General features: G+C 39.9%; 1 protein-coding gene across 3 annotated transcripts in view; it reads left to right on the top strand.

The window, feature by feature from the left end:
• Nucleotides 1–22,021, top strand: part of Dna2 (DNA replication helicase/nuclease 2) — a 170,116-nt gene that overhangs the window by 54,799 nt on the left and 93,296 nt on the right. For all 3 annotated transcript variants that reach the window (XM_070096355.1, XM_070096356.1, XM_070096358.1), the window contains one exon: nucleotides 15,963–16,133. In XM_070096355.1, coding sequence (XP_069952456.1) covers nucleotides 15,963–16,133 — 171 coding nt within the window. The remainder of the gene's footprint in view (nucleotides 1–15,962; nucleotides 16,134–22,021) is intronic.

Raw genomic sequence — 22,021 nt, forward strand, 5'->3', positions numbered from 1 at the left:
TTTGAGGAAGTATTGTTCTTATATTAAGCAAACTGGCAAAGAAATAGTGCAAGAATAAAGCAGCATCAGTGTGGTCAGGGTAGTCAGTCCTGTAGTGCCATACCTGGAGAGGGTTTCGGGGGTCAGCGCTTCCTCGGCCTGGTCTGAGACAGGGTCTGATTAACCAGGCTGTTACTGCTGGTTGTGCACAAACTGATGTATGAACCACAGCCCAGCTGGTCAGATTCAAATACTTGAAGGATTTTTTTTCCATCTTATTGATTGAAATAGCTAAATAGCAATTTCTAAATTATTGATTAAAATATAATTCAATGGGGACTACATTTTCAATATTAATTCTTATTAAAGCAAAGTTTGGTCATTAGCTCCAGTTTAAGCAATTAAAATACAGTGGAACCTCGGTACTCGAACTTAATTCGTTCCAGAAGGCTATTCGAGTGCGTCTGTTTGAATACCGAACAAATTTTTCCCATAAGGAATAATGTAAATTAGATTAATCTGTTTCAGACCCCCAAAAATATAGTACTTACAAAAGCATTTTAACCCTTTGAGGGTCGGTCACGTACTAGTAAGTCATTGCAGCCAGGGTCAGTCACGTACTAGTACGCGTAAATTCTAGTACCTTCAAATTGAGCAGGAGAAAGCTGGTAGGCCTACATGTGAGAGAATGGGTGTGCGTGGTCAGTGTGCGCAGTTGGGAAAAATTCGGGCACCCAGTGGAGCATTGTGGGAATGCCATTTTAGTTCACCTTGTCCACCATGCCTCGCGATAAGAAACTCCTCACTCCTCGGCGAATTGAGACTTTTGTTCCCAAGTGACAGTTCAGATATGGATGGAAGTGTCAGTGAAGATGATTTCCAGGGTTTTGGGGAGTTTGTGACTGAGAATAATGAACATAATAGTGGTAATGGTGATGACAATCCAGACGACCCCCAACCTTCCACATCTGTTGTTGGGCCGTCTTGTTCACATTCAGTTGCACCAGAACGAAAGAGGAAACTCGTATTTTCCAGTGCTGAGGACACAGATGTGAGCAGTGGTGATGATAGTGATAGTGAATATGAGCTCCAAGCTCTTGAAAACAGTTCCAGTAGCGAAAGTGAAGCAGAATATTCTCTAGTGAAGCGTCAGTATATACGACGCTACATGCGCTCTGGTAGTGTGCCATATACTGTTCCAAGGGTAAGGAGCACATCTCACGGTACATCTCGTGGCCGTACAACAGGAGCAGATAGTGAAAATGAAGATGATATTGTTACAATGGGGATAAAAAATGTGCAGGCGTCAGAAGATGGTGGTGGTGCCAGCCATGAGGCACCAGCAGCGGCCCTCATCTACTCACCCACAACTACAACCTCCTCAACCACCTGTCAATATCCAGTACCCACCAGCAGACCGCACCTGGGATTGGCAGGAAGCTGCCAGTTTTGTTCCCAATCCCCATCAGTTTGATGAAACTCAAAGTGGACTACAGCCATCTTGTACACTTGGGAGCAATGCCACTGAACTAGAATGTGTCGAGTTATTCTTTGATGAACCCCTGATGGAAGTTATTGTCAGGGAAAGCAACAGATACTACAAGTACACCATGGCAAACACAATTCTTTCACCAAGATCACGGTTACACCAGTGGTAGGAGACAACTGTGACTGAGATGTATCTTTTGTTTGGCACAATAATGTTTATGCCACATGTGTATAAGCACACTGTCAAATCATACTGGTCAACAGACCGCCTCATTGCAACCCCAGCTTTCAGTGATATAATACCAGTGAATCGATTTGTGCTACTGTTACGTATGTTACACTTCTCAGACAAAACCAGGCTTGACAGAAAAGACAGGTTATATAAGATTAGAAATGTGTTTATGTATCTGAAACAGAAATTCAATATGTATTTTTATCACTTCAGGAAGCTTGTTATTGATGAGTCTGATTTTGTTCAAAGGCAGACTGTCATTCAAGCAGTATATACCAAGCAAGAGGAAACGCTTTGGTATAAAGTTATTTGTTCTGTGTGATTGCTACAGTGGTCTTGTATTGGATATTATTATTGTGTACACTGGAAGTAATACATTGCAAGATATCAGGAAGTTATTGGGTATCTCTGGTGATGTGGTTAGAACAATGATGGAACCATATCTTGGTAAGGGGCATATATTATATACTGATAACTGGTACACAAGCCCCTCACTCAGTGATTGTTCGCAAGTGAATATGACAGATGTGTGTGGCACAGTGTGTGGAAATCGTAAACATATGCCCAGGTTCAATGCTGGCACTCGTAGAGGTGAGGTGCAGGCGTTTGCTGCCAATGACATCATGGCATTTCGGTGGCATGACAAACGAGATGTCACACTGTTGTCATCAGTTCACCGAAATGAAATGACAGACACTGGCAGGCAGCATAGAGAGACCAATGAACCTATTCTAAAACCTGCAGCTGTGATGGACTACACCCTCAATATGCGCTTAGTGGACAAATGTGATATGCAAATTGGGTTTGCTGATTGTGTTCACAAGAGTTATAAGTGGTACATAAAACTTTTTTCATCTTGTGGACATTTCCATACTGAATGCTTATAATGTGTGTGAGTTGAAGAACAGAAACAAACCACCATATGGTCAATTTTGTTTGTCTGTCATCAAACAAATATTATAAAAGTACGTACCAAGTAACAACACCTGCAATAGAACAACGCCTGCGAACTGGTCGTCAACTACCCTCTCGTCTGAGGCATGGTGATCACTTTCTAATACAACTGCCTGCTACTGCTTAGAAAAAAAAGGCTCAGAAGAGGTGTTTTGTCTGCACATACAAAAAAACGCCCACAAAAACGCGCGCACTCGTTTTATGTGTGAGGAGTGTGAAACACCATTGTTCATGACACCATGTTTCAGAGAGTTCCACAGGCTGCAGAACTTCTAGAAACGTGTCCAGTGACTGTATTGTGTATATAAAATTTAGAAAAATAGTAATAAATAGCAGTTTATGTTGTTCGTTTGTGTAAATATGTTTTGTAAACAATGACAAAAGTGTTTGTGCAGTTATTGTGTCGTATAGAAACTGTAAATACATACAAAATAGTGGTCATATTGGTCTCACAGGCCACAAAGTAACTTGAAAAGAAAAAATATTAAAAAATAATATAAAAAAAAAAAAAAAAAGTGATTACCGGGTGGCCGGCAGTCAGCAGTGATACCATATGCAGTTGAACTTCTGTCAACTTCACGCCTCCATATCTCGGTAAGTATTGATGGCAAATTTGTTTTTTTTTTGTAGCTTAAATTGTGTAGAAAAAAAAACTTTTTTCATAAGATTTTTTTTTTTTTTTTTTTTTTTTTACCCTGAGAACAAGTCTGGGAGAGGGTCTGTCGACCCTCAAAGGGTTAATGCAAAGTTTACAAGCCTATTGTGCATAAAGCTAAAAAAAAAAAATAAATACAGTGCTTCTCTATCCAAGTGAAAGACAAGCAAAGGCTTCATTTTTACGGAGCGGCTGACACTCTGCATGCACCCACGGCTCGTGGATTAAAAAAAAATTTAAAAAAATACAAAAAATGAGTTAAGCTTACAGAAAAATACCTTCAGTATCTGATGAGTCTTCTTGATAGCCAGATACTACCAGTGGCGCGAATAGTGTTGTACAATTACGCTACTACATTATTTCTTTCTTTCAACACACTGGCTGTATCCCAACGAGGCAGGGTGGCCCAAAAGGAAAAACGAAAGTTTCTCCTTTTACATTTAGTAATATATACAGGAGAAGGGGTTACTAGCCCCTTGCTCCTGGCATTTTAGTCGCCTCTTACAACACGCATGGCTTATGGAGGAAGAATTCTGTTCCACTTCCCCATGGAGGTAAGAGGAAATAAACAAGAACAAGAACTAGAAAGAAAATAGAAGAAAACCCAAAGGGGTGTGTATATACAGTGGACCCCCGGTTAACGATATTTTTTCACTCCAGAAGTATGTTCAGGTGCCAGTACTGACCGAATTTGTTCCCATAAGGAATATTGTGAAGTAGATTAGTCCATTTCAGACCCCCAAACATACACGTACAAACTCACTTACATAAATACACTTACATAATTGGTCGCATTCGGAGGTGATCGTTATGCGGGGGTCCACTGTATATGCTTGTACATGTATGTGTAGTGTGACCTAAGTGTAAGTAGAAGTAGCAAGATGTACCTGAAATCTTGCATGTGTATGAGACAGAAAAAAAAAAAAGACACCAGCAATCCTACCATCGTGTAAAACAATTACAGGCTTCAGTTTTACACTCACCTGGCAGGACGGTAGTACCTCACTGGGCGGTTGCTGTCTACCAACCTACTACTTAGGACTACATTATTATTATTATTAATTATTAACACACTGGCTGATTCCCACCAAGGCAGGGTGGCCCAAAAAAGAAAAACTTTCACCATCATTCACTCCATCACTGTCTTGCCAGAAGGGTGCTTTACACTACAGTTTAAACTGCAAAATAAGCACCCCTCCTTCAGAGTGCAGGCACTGTACTCCCTATCTCCAGGACTCAAGTCCGGCCTGCCGGTTTCCCTGAATCCCTTCATAAATGTTACTTTGCTCACACTCCAACAGCACGTCAAGTATTAAAAACCATTTGTCTCCATTCACTCCTATCAAACACGCTCACGCATGCCCGCTGGAAGTCCAAGCCCCTCGCACACAAAACCTCCTTTACCCCCTCCCTCCAACCTTTCCTAGGCCGACCCCTACACCGCCTTCCTTCCACTACAGACTGATACACTCTTGAAGTCATTCTGTTTCGCTCCATTCTCTCTACATGTCCAAACCACCTCAACAACCCTTCCTCAGTCCTCTGGACAACAGTTTTGGTAATCCCGCACCTCCTCCTAACTTCCAAATTACGAATTCTCTGCATTATATTCACACCACACATTGCCCTCAGACATGACATCTCCACTGCCTCCAGCCTTCTCCTCGCTGCAACATTCATCACCCATGCTTCACACCCATATAAGAGCGTTGGTAAAACTATACTCTCATACATTCCCCTCTTTGCCTCCAAGGACAAAGTTCTTTGTCTCCACAGGCTCCAAGTGCACCGCTCACCCTTTTCCCCTCATCAATTCTATGATTCACCTCATCTTTCATAGACCCATCTGCTGACACGTCCACTCCCAAATATATGAATACATTCACCTCCTCCATATTCTCTCCCTCCAACCTGATATCCAATCTTTCATCACCTAATATTTTTGTTATCCTCATAACCTTATTCTTTCCTGTATTCACTTTTAATTTTCTTCTTTTGCATACCTTACCAAATTCATCCACCAACCTCTGCAACTTCTCTTCAGAATCTCCCAAGAGCACTGTCATCAGCAAAGAGCAACTGTGACAACTCCCACTTTGTGTGATTCTTTATCTTTTAACTTCACACCTCTTGCCAAGACCCTCGCATTTACTTTTCTTACAACCTCATCTATAAATATATTAAACAACCACGGTGACATCACACATCCTTGTCTAAGGCCTACTTTTACTGGGAAATAATCTCCATCTTTCCTACATACTCTAACTTGAGCCTCACTATCCTCATAAAAACTCTTCACTGCTTTCAGTAACCTACCTCCTACACCATACACCTGCAACATCTGCCACATTGCCCTCCTATCCACCCTGTCATACACCTTTTCCAAATCCATAAATGCCACAAAAACCTCTTTAGCCTTATCTAAATACTGTTCACTTATATGTTTCACTGTAAACACCTGGTCCACACACCCCCTACCTTTCCTAAAGCCTCCTTGTTCATCTGCTATCCTATTCTCCGTCTTACTCTTAATTCTTTCAATAATAACTCTACAATACACTTTACCAGGTATACTGAACAGATTTCTTCTTCCAACACACCGGCCGTATCCCACCGAGGCGGGGTGGCCCAAAAGGAAAAATGAAAGTTTCTCCTTTTACATTTAGTAATATATACAGGAGAAGAGGTTACTAGCCCCTTGCTCCCGGCATTTTAGTTGCCTCTTACAACACACATGGCTTACGAAGGAAGAATTCTGTTCCACTTCCCCATGGAGGTAAGAGGAAATAAACAAGAACTAGTAAGAAAAATAGAAGAATACCCAGAGGGGTGTGTGTATATAAGTACACCTACCATCCGACTTACGACTGAGTTCGGTTCCGAGAAACCGGTCGTAAGTCGAAATGGTCATAAGTCGAACTTTACTACTGAATATCAACAAAACATTTTTGTAATGACTATTTTATTGTTTTATTTTGGTATTTCATGTTTTACTTGACTTTTTATGCTGTTAGTACTGTATTTTATAATGTAAGGTTTAGGATAAACACTGTGTACAACACAAATAGTTGTTTATTTCCCAGAAATTTGGCATAAAAAACACGGTCGTAAGTCGAGTGGTCGTAAGTCGAGCAGGTCGTAAGTCGGATGGTAGGTGTATATGCTTGTACGTGTATGTGTAGTGTGACCTAAGTGTAAGTAGAAGTAGCAAGACGTACCTGAAACCTTGCATGTTTATGAGACAGAAAAATGGACACCAGCAATCCTACCATCATGTAAAACAATTACAGGCTTCCGTTTTACTCACTTGGCAGGACGGTAGTACCTCCCTGGGCGGTTGCTGTCTACCAACCTACTACCTACAACTCAACAGACTTATCCCCCTATAATTTTTGCACTCTCTTTTGTCCCCTTTGCCTTTATACAAAGGAACTATGCATGCTCTTTGCCAATCCCTAGGTACATTATCCTCTTCCATACATTTATTAAATAATAGCACCAACCACTCCAAAACTGTATCCCCACCTGCTTTTAACATTTCTATCTTTATCCCATCAATCCCAGCTGCCTTACCCCCTTTCATTTTACCTACTGCCTCACGAACTTCCCCCACACTCACAACTGGCTCTTCCTCACTCTTACAAGATGTTATTCCTCCTTGCCCTATACACGAAATCACAGCTTCCCTATCTTCATCAACATTTAACAATTCCTCAAAATATTCCTTCCATCTTCCCAATACCTCTAACTCTCCATTTAATAACTCTCCTCTCCTAGTTTTAACTGACAAATCCATTTGTTCTCTAGGCTTCCTTAACTTGTTAATCTCACTTCAAAACTTTCTTATTTTCAACAAAATTTGTTGATAACATCTCACCCACTCTCTCATTTACTCCCTTTTTATATTTCTTCACCACTTGCTTAACCTCTCTCTTTTCTCCATATACTCTTCCCTCCTTGCATCACTTCTACTTTGTAAAAACTTCTCATATGCTAACTTTTTCTCCCTTACTACTCTCTTTACATCATCATTCCACTAATCGCTCCTCTTTCCTCCTGCACCCACTTTCCTGTAACCACAAACTTCTGCTGAACACTCCAACACTACATTTTTAAACCTACCCCATACCACTTCGACCCCATTGCCTATGCTCTCATTAGCCCATCTATCCTCCAATAGCTGTTTATATCTTACCCTAACTGCCTCCTCTTTTAGTTTATAAACCTTCACCTCTCTCTTCCCTGATGCTTCTATTCTCCTTGTATCCCATCTACCTTTTACTCTCAGTGTAGCTACAACTAGAAAGTGATCTGATATATCTGTGGCCCCTCTATAAACATGTACATCCTGAAGTCTACTCAACAGTCTTTTATCTACCAATACATAATCCAACAAAATACTGTCATTTCGCCCTACATCATATCTTGTATACTTATTTATGCTCTTTTTCTTGAAATACGTATTACCTATAACTAAACCCCTTTGTATACAAAGTTCAATCAAAGGGTTCCCATTATCATTTACACTTGGCACCCCAAACTTACCTACCACACCCTCTCTAAAAGTTTCTCCTACTTTAGCATTCAGGTCCCCTACCACAATTACTCTCTCACTTGGTTCAAAGGTTCCTATACATTCACTTAACATCTCCCAAAATCTCTCTCTCTCTCTCTCCTCTACATTCCTCTCTTCTCCAGGTGCATACACGCTTATTATGAGCCACTTTTCGCATCCAACCTTTACTTTAATCCACATAATCCTTGAATTTACACATTCATATTCTCTTTTCTCCTTCCATAACTGATCCTTCAACATTACTGCTTCCCCTTCCTTAGCTCTAACTCTCTCAGATACTCCAGATTTAATCCCATTTCTTTTCCCCCACTGAAACTCCCCTACCCCCTTCAGCTTTGTTTCGCTTAGGGCCAGGACATCCAACTTCTTTTCATTCATTACATCAGCAATCATCTGTTTCTTGTCATCCGCACTACATCCACGCACATTCAAGCATCCCAGTTTTATAAAGTTTTTCTTCTTCTCTTTTTTAGTAAATGTCTACAGGACAAGGGGTTACTAGCCCATCGCTCCCGGCATTTTAGTTGCCTTATACTGCACGCATGGCTTACGGAGGAAAGATTCTTTTCCACTTCCCCATGGACAATAGAAGAAATAAAGAAGAACAAGGGCTATTTAGAAAAAAGAGAAAAACCTAGATGTATGTATATATATATGCATGTGCGTGTCTGTGAAGTGTGACCAAAGTGTAAGTAGGAGTAGCAAGATATCCCTGTTATCTAGCATGTTTGAGACAGAAAAAGACACCAGCAATCCTACCATCATGCAAAACAGTTACAGGTTTCTGTTTCACAGTCATCTGGCAGGACGGTAGTACTTCCCTGGGTGGTTGCTGTCTACCTACCTACTACATATTAGTAATAAAGGTTATCTATCCGTCACATTTATTCCAACTTGATATCAGAAACAAGGTAGATAACCTAGAAGCACAATATTGACGCGAAAATTAATAATAAAAGGCATATATGGCATAAAGGCATATATGCGAGGGGCTTGGACTTCCAGCAGGCATGCGTGAGCGTGTTTGATAGGAGTGAATGGAGACAAATGGTTTTTAATACTTGACGTGCTGTTGGAGTGTGAGCAAAGTAACATTTATGAAGGGATTCAGGGAAACCGGCAGGCCGGACTTGAGTCCTGGAGATGGGAAGTACAGTGCCTGCACGCTGAAGGAGGGGTGTTAATGTTGCAGTTTAAAAACTGTAGTGTAAAGCACCCTTCTGGCAAGACAGTGATGGAGTGAATGATGGTGAAAGTTTTTCTTTTTCGGGCCACCCTGCCTTGGTGGGAATCGGCCAGTGTGATAAAAAAAAAAAAAAAAAAAAAATATATGGAGAGGTCGAGGTGGTGTTTACATCAGGGCAAACACATTTAAATCAAATTTGTCTTAACAAAAAACTCAAAAATAGCACGATTTTTCCCAAATATTTTTTTCCGAGTTTTATGCTATATGCGCATTTTCCTAGATTATCTCGGAAGTAAGATGTTGACCTATTTTTTGATGTGGCACCACTAATAATGAATGGATTGAAATGATTTTCACAGCAAAAATAAAACTCTGAATGTTTTACACAGGTAGCAAGATCAGACATGCGGGCACTGCTTTCATATTTTACCGAGTTCTTTTTCATCTCTGTTGTGACTCTAACCAATTTTCTTTTTGATTGGCTGTTATCACTAATCTTTTTAGGCCCCATGGTGTCTTATTTATACAAATAATATAAAAAAACAAAAAATGTGAAGAAAAACGAAATAGTTTACAGTGAAGTTCAGCAGAGTTTTGCACTGGGCGACAGCTGTGGGGAGACTTGTCTGGTCAGGTGCCAAGCAAGCGATCGACTATTGAGCGATTTTTTCACCGAACAAATTGTTCGAGTAGGGAGCTATTCAAGTACTGAGCTTCCACTGTATACTTAAGCATATTTTCATAAACTAATAAACAAATGTTAATACTAGGTGAAGAGAGTGGTGAGAGAGTGCAAAAGGAGAGCAGATGAAAGAGTGGGAGAGGCACTGTCAAGAAATTTTAATGAAAATAAGAAAAAATTTTGGAGTGAGTTAAACAAGTTAAGAAAGCCTAGGGAAAGTATGGATTTGTCCGTTAAAATCAGAGTAGGGGAGTTAGTAGATGGGGAGAGGGAGGTATTAGGTAGATGGCGAGAATATTTTGAGGAACTTTTAAATGTTGAGGAAGAAAGGGAGGCGGTAATTTCATGCACTGGCCAGGGAGGTATACCATCTTTTAGGAGTGAAGAAGGGCAGAATGTAAGTGTGGTGGAGGTACGTGAGGCATTACGTAGAATGAAAGGGGGTAAAGCAGCTGGAACTGATGGGATCATGACAGAAATGTTAAAAGCAGGGGGGGATATAGTGTTGGAGTGGTTGGTACTTTTGTTTAATAAATGTATGAAAGAGGGGAAGGTACCTGGGGATTGGCGGAGAGCATGTATAGTCCCTTTATATAAAGGGAAAGGGGACAAAAGAGATTGTAAAAATTATAGAGGAATAAGTTTACTGAGTATACCAGGAAAAGTATACGGTAGGGTTATAATTGAAAGAATTAGAGGTAAGACAGAATGTAGAATTGCGGATGAGCAAGGAGGCTTCAGAGTGGGTAGGGGATGTGTAGATCAAGTGTTTACATTGAAGCATATATGTGAACAGTATTTAGATAAAGGTAGGGAAGTTTTTATGGCATTTATGGATTTAGAAAAGGCATATGATAGAGTGGATAGAGGAGCAATGTGGCAGATGTTGCAAGTTTATGGAATAGGTGGTAAGTTACTAAATGCTGTAAAGAGCTTTTATGAGGATAGTGAGGCTCAGGTTAGGGTGTGTAAAAGAGAGGGAGAATACTTCCCGGTAAAAGTAGGTCTTAGACAGGGATGTGTAATGTCACCATGGTTGTTTAATATATTTATAGATGGGGTTGTAAAAGAAGTAAATGCTAGGGTGTTCGGGAGAGGGGTGGGATTAAATTATGGGGAATCAAATTCAAAATGGGAATTAACAGTTAGTTTTTGCTGATGATACTGTGCTTATGGGAGATTCTAAAGAAAAATTGCAAAAGGTTAGTGGATGAGTTTGAGAATGTGTGTAAAGGTAGAAAGTTGAAAGTGAACATAGAAAAGAGTAAGGTGATGAGGGTATCAAATGATTTAGATAAAGAAAAATTGGATATCAAATTGGGGAGGAGGAGTATGGAAGAAGTGAATGTTTTCAGATACTTGGGAGTTGACGTGTCGGCGGATGGATTTATGAAGGATGAGGTTAATCATAGAATTGATGAGGGAAAAAAGGTGAGTGGTGCGTTGAGGTATATGTGGAGTCAAAAAACGTTATCTATGGAGGCAAAGAAGGGAATGTATGAAAGTATAGTAGTACCAACACTCTTATATGGATGTGAAGCTTGGGTGGTAAATGCAGCAGCGAGGAGACGGTTGGAGGCAGTGGAGATGTCCTGTCTAAGGGCAATGTGTGGTGTAAATATTATGCATAAAATTCGGAGTGTGGAAATTAGGAGAAGGTGTGGAGTTAATAAAAACATTAGTCAGAGGGCAGAAGAGGGGTTGTTGAGGTGGTTTGGTCATTTAGAGAGAATGGATCAAAGTAGAATGACATGGAAAGCATATAAATCTATAGGGGAAGGAAAGAGGGGTAGGGGTCGTCCTCGAAAGGGTTGGAAAGAGGGGGTAAAGGAGGTTTTGTGGGCGAGGGGCTTGGACTTCCAGCAAGCGTGCATGAGCGTGTTAGATAGGAGTGAATGGAGACGAATGATACTTGGGACCTGACGATCTGTTGGAGTGTGAGCAGGGTAATATTTAGTGAAGGGATTCAGGGAAACCGGTTATTTTCATATAGTCGGACTTGAGTCCTGGAAATGGGAAGTACAATGCCTGCACTTTAAAGGAGTGGTTTGGGATATTGGCAGTTTGGAGGGATATGTTGTGTATCTTTATACGTATATGCTTCTAAGCTGTTGTATTCTGAGCACCTCTGCAAAAGCAGTGATAATGTGAGAGTGTGGTGAAAGTGTTGAATGATGATGAAAGTATTTTCTTTTTGGGGGTTTTCTTTCTTTTTTGGGTCACCCTGCCTCGGTGGGAGACGACCGACTTGTTGGAAAAAAAAAAAAAAATACTAGGTAGGTGTATTTCACTTTTGTAAGAAAGATGTATGCAGTATTTGTAAAATATTTCTTGGCAAAACCTGGATGCAAACCAACACCAGAACATCTCCAGCCACTCAAACATGATGTCAGGTTTGAAGTGACAGTTTTACCCAACTCAGGTTGGGTTCATATCCTGGCTTCAGCAAGGGATGTTATTCATGTGATGTACTTGCTGTTAGCATTATTTGAGTCTAAACCTATTTATCCTGTACATAAAACTTCAGGGGTCAATAAAATATTTCTACTTGTTTACCATCTCTGGAGTCTAAGTTTGAAGCAAGCAAGCCATTTATAAAACCATCACTTCAAACTTATGAGATAATGGTTGAACTGGTCTAGGCATCTCTTAAGTTCTCAGATTTGTCTGGGAAAAGTTATGTCATTAATTTGTATCTTGATTGTGATGATGAATTATGTTTGTAAGAGGTACTCAGAATTATTTGAGTATCAGATATGATGCAGTGTATATAATAAGTTTATAATGTATTTTTGTGTGTAAGACACACGAGTAAAATTCAGGTTGGTAACAAATACACGATTACAGTAAAGATATTTATTTGCACATTGTTTCATCCAGCACTTGGTTTTTTCGAGTACATAGCAGACAAGAGAAGCAATGGCTTAAATAGTGCACAGGGAATGGTGTTACTTATTCAGATGTCAGATGCTTGAGTTTAAGTAAACATACTCTAGCATGGAAGGCTCAGTGCAGGTGGCCTACTGGCCCATGTTCAGTATACAGTGATCCCCTGCCTTACAATATTAATCCGTTCCTGAGAGCTCATCGTAAGCCAAAATTATCGTTAGCCGAATTAATTTTCCCCATAAGAAATAATGGAAATTAACCCTTTGACTGTCGCGGCCGTATATGTACGTCTTACGAGGTACCGTGTTTGACGTATATATACTCATAAATTCTAGCGGCTTCAAATCAAGCAGGAGAAAGCTGGAGACCCACATGTGAGAGAATGGGTCTGTGTGGTCAGTGTGCACCATATAAAAAAAAATCCTGGAGCATGCAGTGCATAATAAGAAAAAAAAACTCCGACCATTTTTTTTAATTAAAATGCCGACTTTGTGGTCTATTTTCGTATAGTATTTATGGTTGTATTCTCATTTTCTTGGTCTCATTTGATAGAATGGAAAACATATTATAGAAGTAGAGGTGATTTTGATTGATATTACTATAAAAAGAACCTTGAAATGGAGCTCAAAGTAGGGGAAATGTTTTATTTTTGCCAATGTTCAAAAGTAAACAAATGATGTCATTGTCCAATAAATGTCCAACTAGCCATTTTAATATGCAGTCATGAATGGGTTGATGTTATTTATACAATTATTACAGTATTGCAGTAGTCTGCATAATAGTAAGTCTTCTATTTTTTGTTTGAATAAAAATTCAAAATAGAAAGCAAGAGTAATATCAGAGGGGCCTGGAGAAATGACTGATGAACAAAGAAAATGTTATTTTAGAGCCAGGAATGTCTGCATTGTTCATTCTGGACCTTATTTTGAAATTGTCATATTTTTTAATTTTCGTGAAATTGGCCAAATTGCAAATTTCTGATCACATTATTGGGTAGTTGAAATCGGTAAATGGGCAGTTTCTTGTACTCAATCGATAGAAAAAATTGAGTTCTAAAGAAATAGCTATGAGTTTGGTTGACTGGAACAATGGAATTAGCCGAAAATAGGGCTCAAATTGGCGAAATCGCTGATTTGTAGATATCGCCGAGGTCACAAACTTCGCGAGAGCATAATTCCGTCAGTTTTCCATCAAATTTCGTTTTTTTGGTGTCATTACAATCGGGAAAAGATTCTCTATTATTTCATAAGAATTTTTTTTTATTTTTTATTTTTTTTTTTTTTTTTTTAAAATTATTTTTTAATTTTTTTTTTTTTTTTTAAAATTTTGTGACACCAGGAGACACCTCAGGATTGGGGGTTGCGACAGTCAAAGGGTTAAATTAATCTGTTCCTGACACCCCAAAGTATGAAAAAAAAAAAAATTTTACCACATGAAATATTAATTTTGATACACACAAACTGAAGAAGACATGCACAATTACTACTCTGCTAAGAATAGAATACATGACACTTACCTTTATTGAAGATCTGGTGATGATTGATGGGATGGGAGGAGGGGAGAGTGTGGAAGTTTTTGTTTAGAAGGGGAATCCCCTTCCATTAGGACATGAGGTAGCAAGGTTACTTCCCTTCTTTTAATGCCACCAGGACCAGCTTGAGAGTCAGTGGACTTCTGTTACACAACAAATCTGTCCATAGAGCTCTGTACCTCCCATTCCTTTAAGACTTTCCTAAAATGGGCCATAACATTGTCATTGTACAGGTTGCCAACACGGCTTTCGGTAGCTGTGTCAGGGTGATTTTCATCGGTAAAGGTTTGCATTTCAACCCACTTTGCACACATTTCCTTAATCTCTTTTTTCAATTCCATACTAATTCTCGCCCTTTTTACCACAGGGATGGCACTAGAAGCTTTCTTGGGGTTAATGGTGATTTGTTTTGCAGTTACAAGCACTGAAAACACTGGGATAATGTGAAATGTACCGAATGTATGCGTAGATGCGGCCGCACTGGCTGGCTTATAAACACTGGTGCTGAGGCCACATGTGGGATGCGTCCTGGATGAATCACGTAAGGTGAGTTTTTTATAGTGAGGCAAGGCAAAATTTTTGCGTTCAAATGCTTTGTATGGCGGATTTAACGTAATGTGATGCGTTCGTAAGGCGGGGGTCCACTGTACTGTGTTTTAAAACAAGAATCTGAACATAGGCCAATAGATTTCCTGCACAGTGCCTTCCACATGCTAGTACATAGTTTTATTTAAACCCAAACATGTAATACCTGAATAAGTGATGCCACTTGCTGTGGACTATTCAGGCTATTATTTCTCTTGTCTGCTATGTTCTTGAAAAAGCGTAGTGCAGTCATGTCTATTACTGTCGGCAGCTTATCTTTATTGAACACAGGTTTTCTCAGTCATTTGTGAGAGCCAGAGAGAAATGGCTCTAGTGCATATAAACTGCTAAGTAGATGGTAGGAGAAATTCACAGCTGTGTTCTGGAAGGTGGGAATCGGCTACAAACTTGGACACCTGCTGCCCTCTGCTGTTCAACACATTTGACCACACCTCAATATTATTTATGATGAGTACTGTTTCATGAAAGGAAATAATGTAGTACGTATTTGTTTACCGGCTGTGATAATCAATGTATGCAAAGTTTTGCTATCCTTTCTATGTCTCATTCACTTTCTTTGATTGGTATTTTCAGTAATAGCTGTTACCATATTTTGTGTTGTCTCTACCACTATGTTTGACGATATGCACGAGGGTGATACAGCAGTGTGTTTTATAACATTGGTTGCAAGTGCACTGATTTTCTTGTGCAAATTGCTCTGGCACCATAATCCTCATCACCAGGACTTGGAACATACAGGAAGTTCCCACCTTGAAACTGAGTTATTTGCTCAGAATACATTAGTAAAGAAAGATGGTTATGTTACACACATTTGCACTGGAACTCAGTGGTTGTAAATCTAGTTGGTTCCTAGCATCCCATTTTTGAGTGTGGATGTTTAACTTGGGACATGTATAAGTTGGAGAATATTTTCCTCACCATTACAGGTAAAGTCTTTTTGTAACTAATATTTAATTAAAAAATGTGTGTTGGGGGTTTTGAAATGCATTTGCTGTTACTTCTGATTATGGGAGTTTCACTGTATTTGGTAGAGATATTAGCATTTGGGAGCTTTCTGAATTTCACTACCCTTGATGCCTATGTGGTTCCTCTTCCTGTGATTCTTGCCATGACTTTTCTTTACCTTACCTCTATTATCTTTATAAAATTTATACATTATGATGCTAATTATTGATGTATTTCAGCCTTCAGCATTACCCCCTCTACCAGAGCCAATTGATTTTGAAAGAGCTTGCATGAAGTGTGCCCACCTGCTAACTTGCTCAGTATATCAAAAAAGCAATGAAGAGCCCATCCCTGAGGCTCCACATGCCATGGCTACACTTGTTCCTAAGGTCACAGATCATTTACAAAAGGTGAGGCTTCAAAAATTTCATTATTGAAATGTACTTCAATTTTTTTTTTTTACATTAATAATCCCTTTAAAGGACAAGGCAGACTAAAATGCGAATTTGAAAGTGATTTCCTATGAGGGGATAGAACCGCTCGATGTAAGGTCTCTGAGGCCATCCAAATGGAGTTGTAAAAGTTACATGTCAAGCAATTGCAGATATTCGAAGACCGAGTAAACTCGGTCCTGCCCGTTTGGGGTATAACATTTTAAAATGTTGCAGGGTTGCAGTTGTTAAAAAAAAAATTAAATTTATTATACAAGTAGACAATATAAAAAACATAAATGGAACTTGTTTCTGAACAATATGTAAGCAGTAAAAAAAAATAGAAATAAGAACTACTTATCAACAATGACACATTGCAATGGGATACAACTTACAACTGCAATATTCCTGAGTTCCCCGAGAAAGAACAATCATTTCACATCACTACTTTTGCAAATGAAACTATGAAACAATTTCTATCCTTCTTTATACATAGATTTACTTTACATATGGCACAGGAAAATGAGGATGTGACATGATTATTCTTTTTGCTGCAAAACTTGCATGAAAGCAGCTTACCTAGCACTGGCCAGTGACCTTGCTGTTTATCCAACCTCACACTGTCATCTGGCCTTGGTGCACGTTGGAACTGAAATGCAGATGGGTATTCCACGTTTGACAATTCCTCACTACTGTCAACCAAAGAAGTGCTGGGTGAATCTCTTTGAGTTAGTCTCATGCTGGTGCGGTTGGACTTTTGTCCTTTGGATCTTGCAGTGATAGAGATATCAAGCCTGAATAGCTTCAGTGGGGTGCATGGCAGGTTTAGTGACCGACAATCACAACAGTAAAGAATCCATGCATTCACAAGAGCAAGAGCCACAACATTTGCAAACAGCCACATGTACCAATGCTTTGATTTCATTGGTGTTTTGTAAAGATGGACCAACATGTTACTTTTGTCTATACCTCCCATGTGTGCATTGTAGTTCTTGAAGATGCCTGGGCACTCAAAGTGGTCTTTCTTCTTTGATGCCTTGTCATATCTTTCAATAAGACTCAAAGGATAAACTCCCACATCATTTGTGACTAGAGTCACAACTTTGTTGTCCTTCCAACTTTTTTTTTTTTTTCTTTTTTTTTTTTTTTATCACACTGGCCGATTCCCACCAAGGCAGGGTGGCCCGAAAAAGAAAAACTTTCACCCTCATTCACTCCATCACTGTCTTGCCAGAAGGGTGCTTTACACTACAGTTTTTAAACTGCAGCATTAACACCCCTCCTTCAGGGTGCAGGCACTGTACTTCCCATCTCCAGGACTCAAGTCCGGCCTGCCGGTTTCCCTGAACCCCTTCATAAATGTTACTTTGCTCACACTCCAACAGCACGTCAAGTATTAAAAACCATTTGTCTCCATTCACTCCTATCAAACACGCTCACGCATGCCTGCTGGAAGTCCAAGCCCCTCGCACACAAAACCTCCTTTACCCCCTCCCTCCCAACCTTTCCTAGGCCGACCCCTACCCCGCCTTCCTTCCACTACAGACTGATACACTCTTGAAGTTATTCTGTTTCGCTCCATTCTCTCCACATGTCCGAACCACCTCAACAACCCTTCCTCAGCCCTCTGGACAACAGTTTTGGTAATCCCGCACCTCCTCCTAACTTCCAAACTACGAATTCTCTGCATTATATTCACACCACACATTGCTCTCAGACATGACATCACTGCCTCCAGCCTTCTCCTCGCTGCAACATTCATCACCCATGCTTCACACCCATATAAGAGCGTTGGTAAAACTATACTCTCATACATTCCCCTCTTTGCCTCCAAGGACAAAGTTCTTTGTCTCCACAGACTCCTAAGTGCACCACTCACCCTTTTCCCCTCATCAATTCTATGATTTACCTCATCTTTCATAGACCCATCCGCTGACATGTCCACTCCCAAATATCTGAATACATTCACCTCCTCCATACTCTCTCCCTCCAATCTGATATCCAATCTTTCATCACCTAATCTTTTTGTTATCCTCATAACCTTACTCTTTCCTGTATTCACTTTCAATTTTCTTCTTTTGCACACCCTACCAAATTCATCCACCAATCTCTGCAACTTCTCTTCAGAATCTCCCAAGAGCACAGTGTCATCAGCAAAGAGCAACTGTGACAACTCCCACTTTATGTGTGATTCTTTATCTTTAAACTCCATGCCTCTTGCCAAGACCCTTGCATTTACTTCTCTTACAACCCCATCTATAAATATATTAAACAACCACGGTGACATCACACATCCTTGTCTAAGGCCTACTTTTACTGGGAGATAATTTCCCTCTTTCCTGCATACTCTAACTTGAGCCTCACTATCCTCGTAAAAACTCTTCACTGCTTTCAGTAACCTACCTCCTACACCATACACCTGCAACATCTGCCACATTGCCCCCCTATCCACCCTGTCATATGCCTTTTCCAAATCCATAAATGCCACAAAGACCTCTTTAGCCTTATCTAAATACTGTTCACTTATATGTTTCACTGTAAACACCTGGTCCACACACCCCCTAACTTTCCTAAAGCCTCCTTGTTCATCTGCTATCCTATTCTCCGTCTTACTCTTAATTCTTTCAATAATAACTCTACCATACACTTTGCCAGGTATACTCAACAGACTTATCCCCCTATAATTTTTGCACTCTCTTTTATCCCCTTTGCCTTTATACAAAGGAACTATGCATGCTCTCTGCCAATCCCTAGGTACCTTACCCTCTTCCATACATTTATTAAATAATTGCACCAACCACTCCAAAACTATATCCCCACCTGCTTTTAACATTTCTCTCTTTATCCCATCAATCCCGGCTGCCTTACCCCCTTTCATTTTACCTACTGCCTCACGAACTTCCCCCACACTGACAACTGGCTCTTCCTCACTCCTACAAGATGTTGTTCCTCCTTGCCCTATACACGAAATCACAGCTTCCCTATCTTCATCAACATTTAACAATTCCTCAAAATATTCCCTCCATCTTCCCAATACCTCTAACTCTCCATTTAATAACTCTTCTCTCCTATTTTTAACTGACAAATCCATTTGTTCTCTAGGCTTCCTTAACTTGTTAATCTCACTCCAAAACTTTTTCTTATTTTCAACAAAATTTGTTGATAACATCTCACCCACTCTCTCATTTGCTCTCTTTTTACATTGCTTCACCACTCTCTTAACCTCTCTCTTTTTCTCCATATACTCTTCCCTCCTTTCATCACTTCTACTTTGTAAAAACTTCTCATATGCTAACTTTTTCTCCCTTACTACTCTCTTCACATCATTCCACCAATCGCTCCTCTTCCCTCCCGCATCCACTTTCCTGTAACCACAAACTTTTTCTGAACACTCTAACACTACATTTTTAAACCTACCCCATACCTTTTCGACCCCATTGCCTATGCTCTCATTAGCCCATCTATCCTCCAATAGCTGTTTATATCTTACCCTAACTGCCTCCTCTTTTAGTTTATAAACCTTCACCTCTCTCTTCCCTGATGCTTCTATTCTCCTTGTATCCCATCTACCTTTTACTCTCAGTGTAGCTACAACTAGAAAGTGATCTGATATATCTGTGGCCCCTCTATAAACATGTACATCCTGAAGTCTACTCAACAGTCTTTTATCTACCAATACATAATCCAACAAACTACTGTCATTTCGCCCTACATCATATCTTGTATACTTATTTATCCTCTTTTTCTTAAAATATGTATTACCTATAACTAAACCCCTTTCTATACGAAGTTCAAGCAAAGGGCTCCCATTATCATTTACACCTGGCACCCCAAACTTACCTACCACACCCTCTCTAAAAGTTTCTCCTACTTTAGCATTCAGATCCCCTACCACAATTACTCTCACTTGGTTTAAAGGCTCCTATTCATTCACTTAACATCTCCCAAAATCTCTCTCTCTCCTCTGCATTCCTCTCTTCTCCAGGTGCATACACGCTTATTATGACCCACTTCTCGCATCCAACCTTTACTTTAATCCACATAATTCTTGAATTTACAGATTCATATTCTCTTTTCTCCTTCTATAACTGATCATTCAACATTACTGCTACCCCTTCCTTTGCTCTAACTCTCTCAGATACTCCAGATTTAATCCCATTTATTTCCCCCCACCGAAACTCCCCTACCCCCTTCAGCTTTGTTTCGCTTAGGGCCAGGACATCCAACTTCTTTTCATTCATAACATCAGCAATCATCTGTTTCTTGTCATCCGCACTACATCCACGCACATTTAAGCATCCCAGTTTTATAAAGTTTTTCTTCTTCTCTTTTTTAGTAAATGTCTACAGGAGAAGGGGTTACTAGCCCATTGCTCCCGGCATTTTAGTCGCCTCATACGATACGCATGGCTTACGGAGGAAAGATTCTTTTCCACTTCCCCATGGACAATAGAAGAAATAAAGAGGAACAAGAGCTATTTAGAAAAAGGAGAAAAACCTAGATGTATGTATATATATATGCATGTGCGTGTCTGTGAAGTGTGACCAAAGTGTAAGTAGGAGTAGCAAGATATCCCTGTTATCTAGCGTGTTTATGAGACAGAAAAAAGAAACCAGCAATCCTACCATCATGCAAAACAGTTACAGGTTTCTGTTTCACAGTCATCTGGCAGGACGGTAGTACTTCCCTGGGTGGTTGCTGTCCATCTTACAAGAAGGATATCATCATTGCTTTTGAATTCAAAATTGCCCCTGGCCACATTGCTCTTTTCTATTTGTTTCACAGGCATCAGTTGTGGCTTACCACGTCTATTATCATGTATTGTTCCAGTGTACCTGCAGTTATACTTGTCTCTCAGTACCTTGACCAAAGGTAAACTTGAAAAGAAATTATCAGCATAGACTCCTGATGTTTTTCTTTGGTCGAGAGATGCTGCAAGTACAAGAATAATCCTGGAACTCATTGGGAGTTTACTTTCTTCATTTGGCAGCTTTATGTGATGGTTCTCAAAAGTTGGGTTACCTTGATACATGAGAATATCATGTTTGATTCCATCTTCACTGGCACGACAGAAGAGTTTGAAACCCCACTTGTCTGGTTTGTTTTTGATGTATTGCCTTAGGTTTCCAGCTGTTTTACCCTTGAAAGCAACCATAACTTCATCAACAGACTGCTTGGGTGTAGCTGGAACTTTTAAGCAAGCTTTAGTTAGTGCATTGTAAAGAGGCCGTATTTTGTGGAATCTGTCATTACCCTTCTTTTGTGTGTTATCATTGAAATGAATCGTATGCCTCAGCAACCTAAACCTTTTTGATCCCATGACTTCTGCAACTTGAATTACCTTACTTGCAGTTCCCCAATAGTCCTCAATGGATGGCTGTACAGTGTAACCCATATACAACAGAATACCTATGAACCTAGTTATTTCCTCAGAATCTGTTTGAAAAGTAGTATGTTTTTTTGTCTGGCATACAAATTAGTTTGAAATGCAATGTTGTCTATCATGTCTTGAGTAAAAAAGTCTGTAAAATAATCATATGCACACCTAACTTCAATAGGCTTTACATGTTGATATGCAGGCAAAGGGCCATTCTGGATGTCCTCATTCTTCCATTGGGTGTCTCCTTGAGAAGCAAGATCATCTTGAAGCTGTTCTTCATCAGGGTACTCCTCCACAGTAATACGTTTCTTCTTCTTGTTCACTTTCTGCTTTTTTGCTGGTGGCCCAGCTTCCTCCTCCTCATCTGTTGACACCTCTGCATCTGGTGGCAAGTATTCATCATCAGTTTCCACCACATGAAGGTCATCTGGGTCTTGAGCTGAGTCACTATCGTTCCAAACACAGACAAATTTCGACTTATCCTTGG

Source organism: Cherax quadricarinatus, chromosome 53 (genome assembly GCF_038502225.1).
Source record: "Cherax quadricarinatus isolate ZL_2023a chromosome 53, ASM3850222v1, whole genome shotgun sequence".
Taxonomy (NCBI): Eukaryota; Metazoa; Arthropoda; class Malacostraca; order Decapoda; family Parastacidae; genus Cherax; species Cherax quadricarinatus.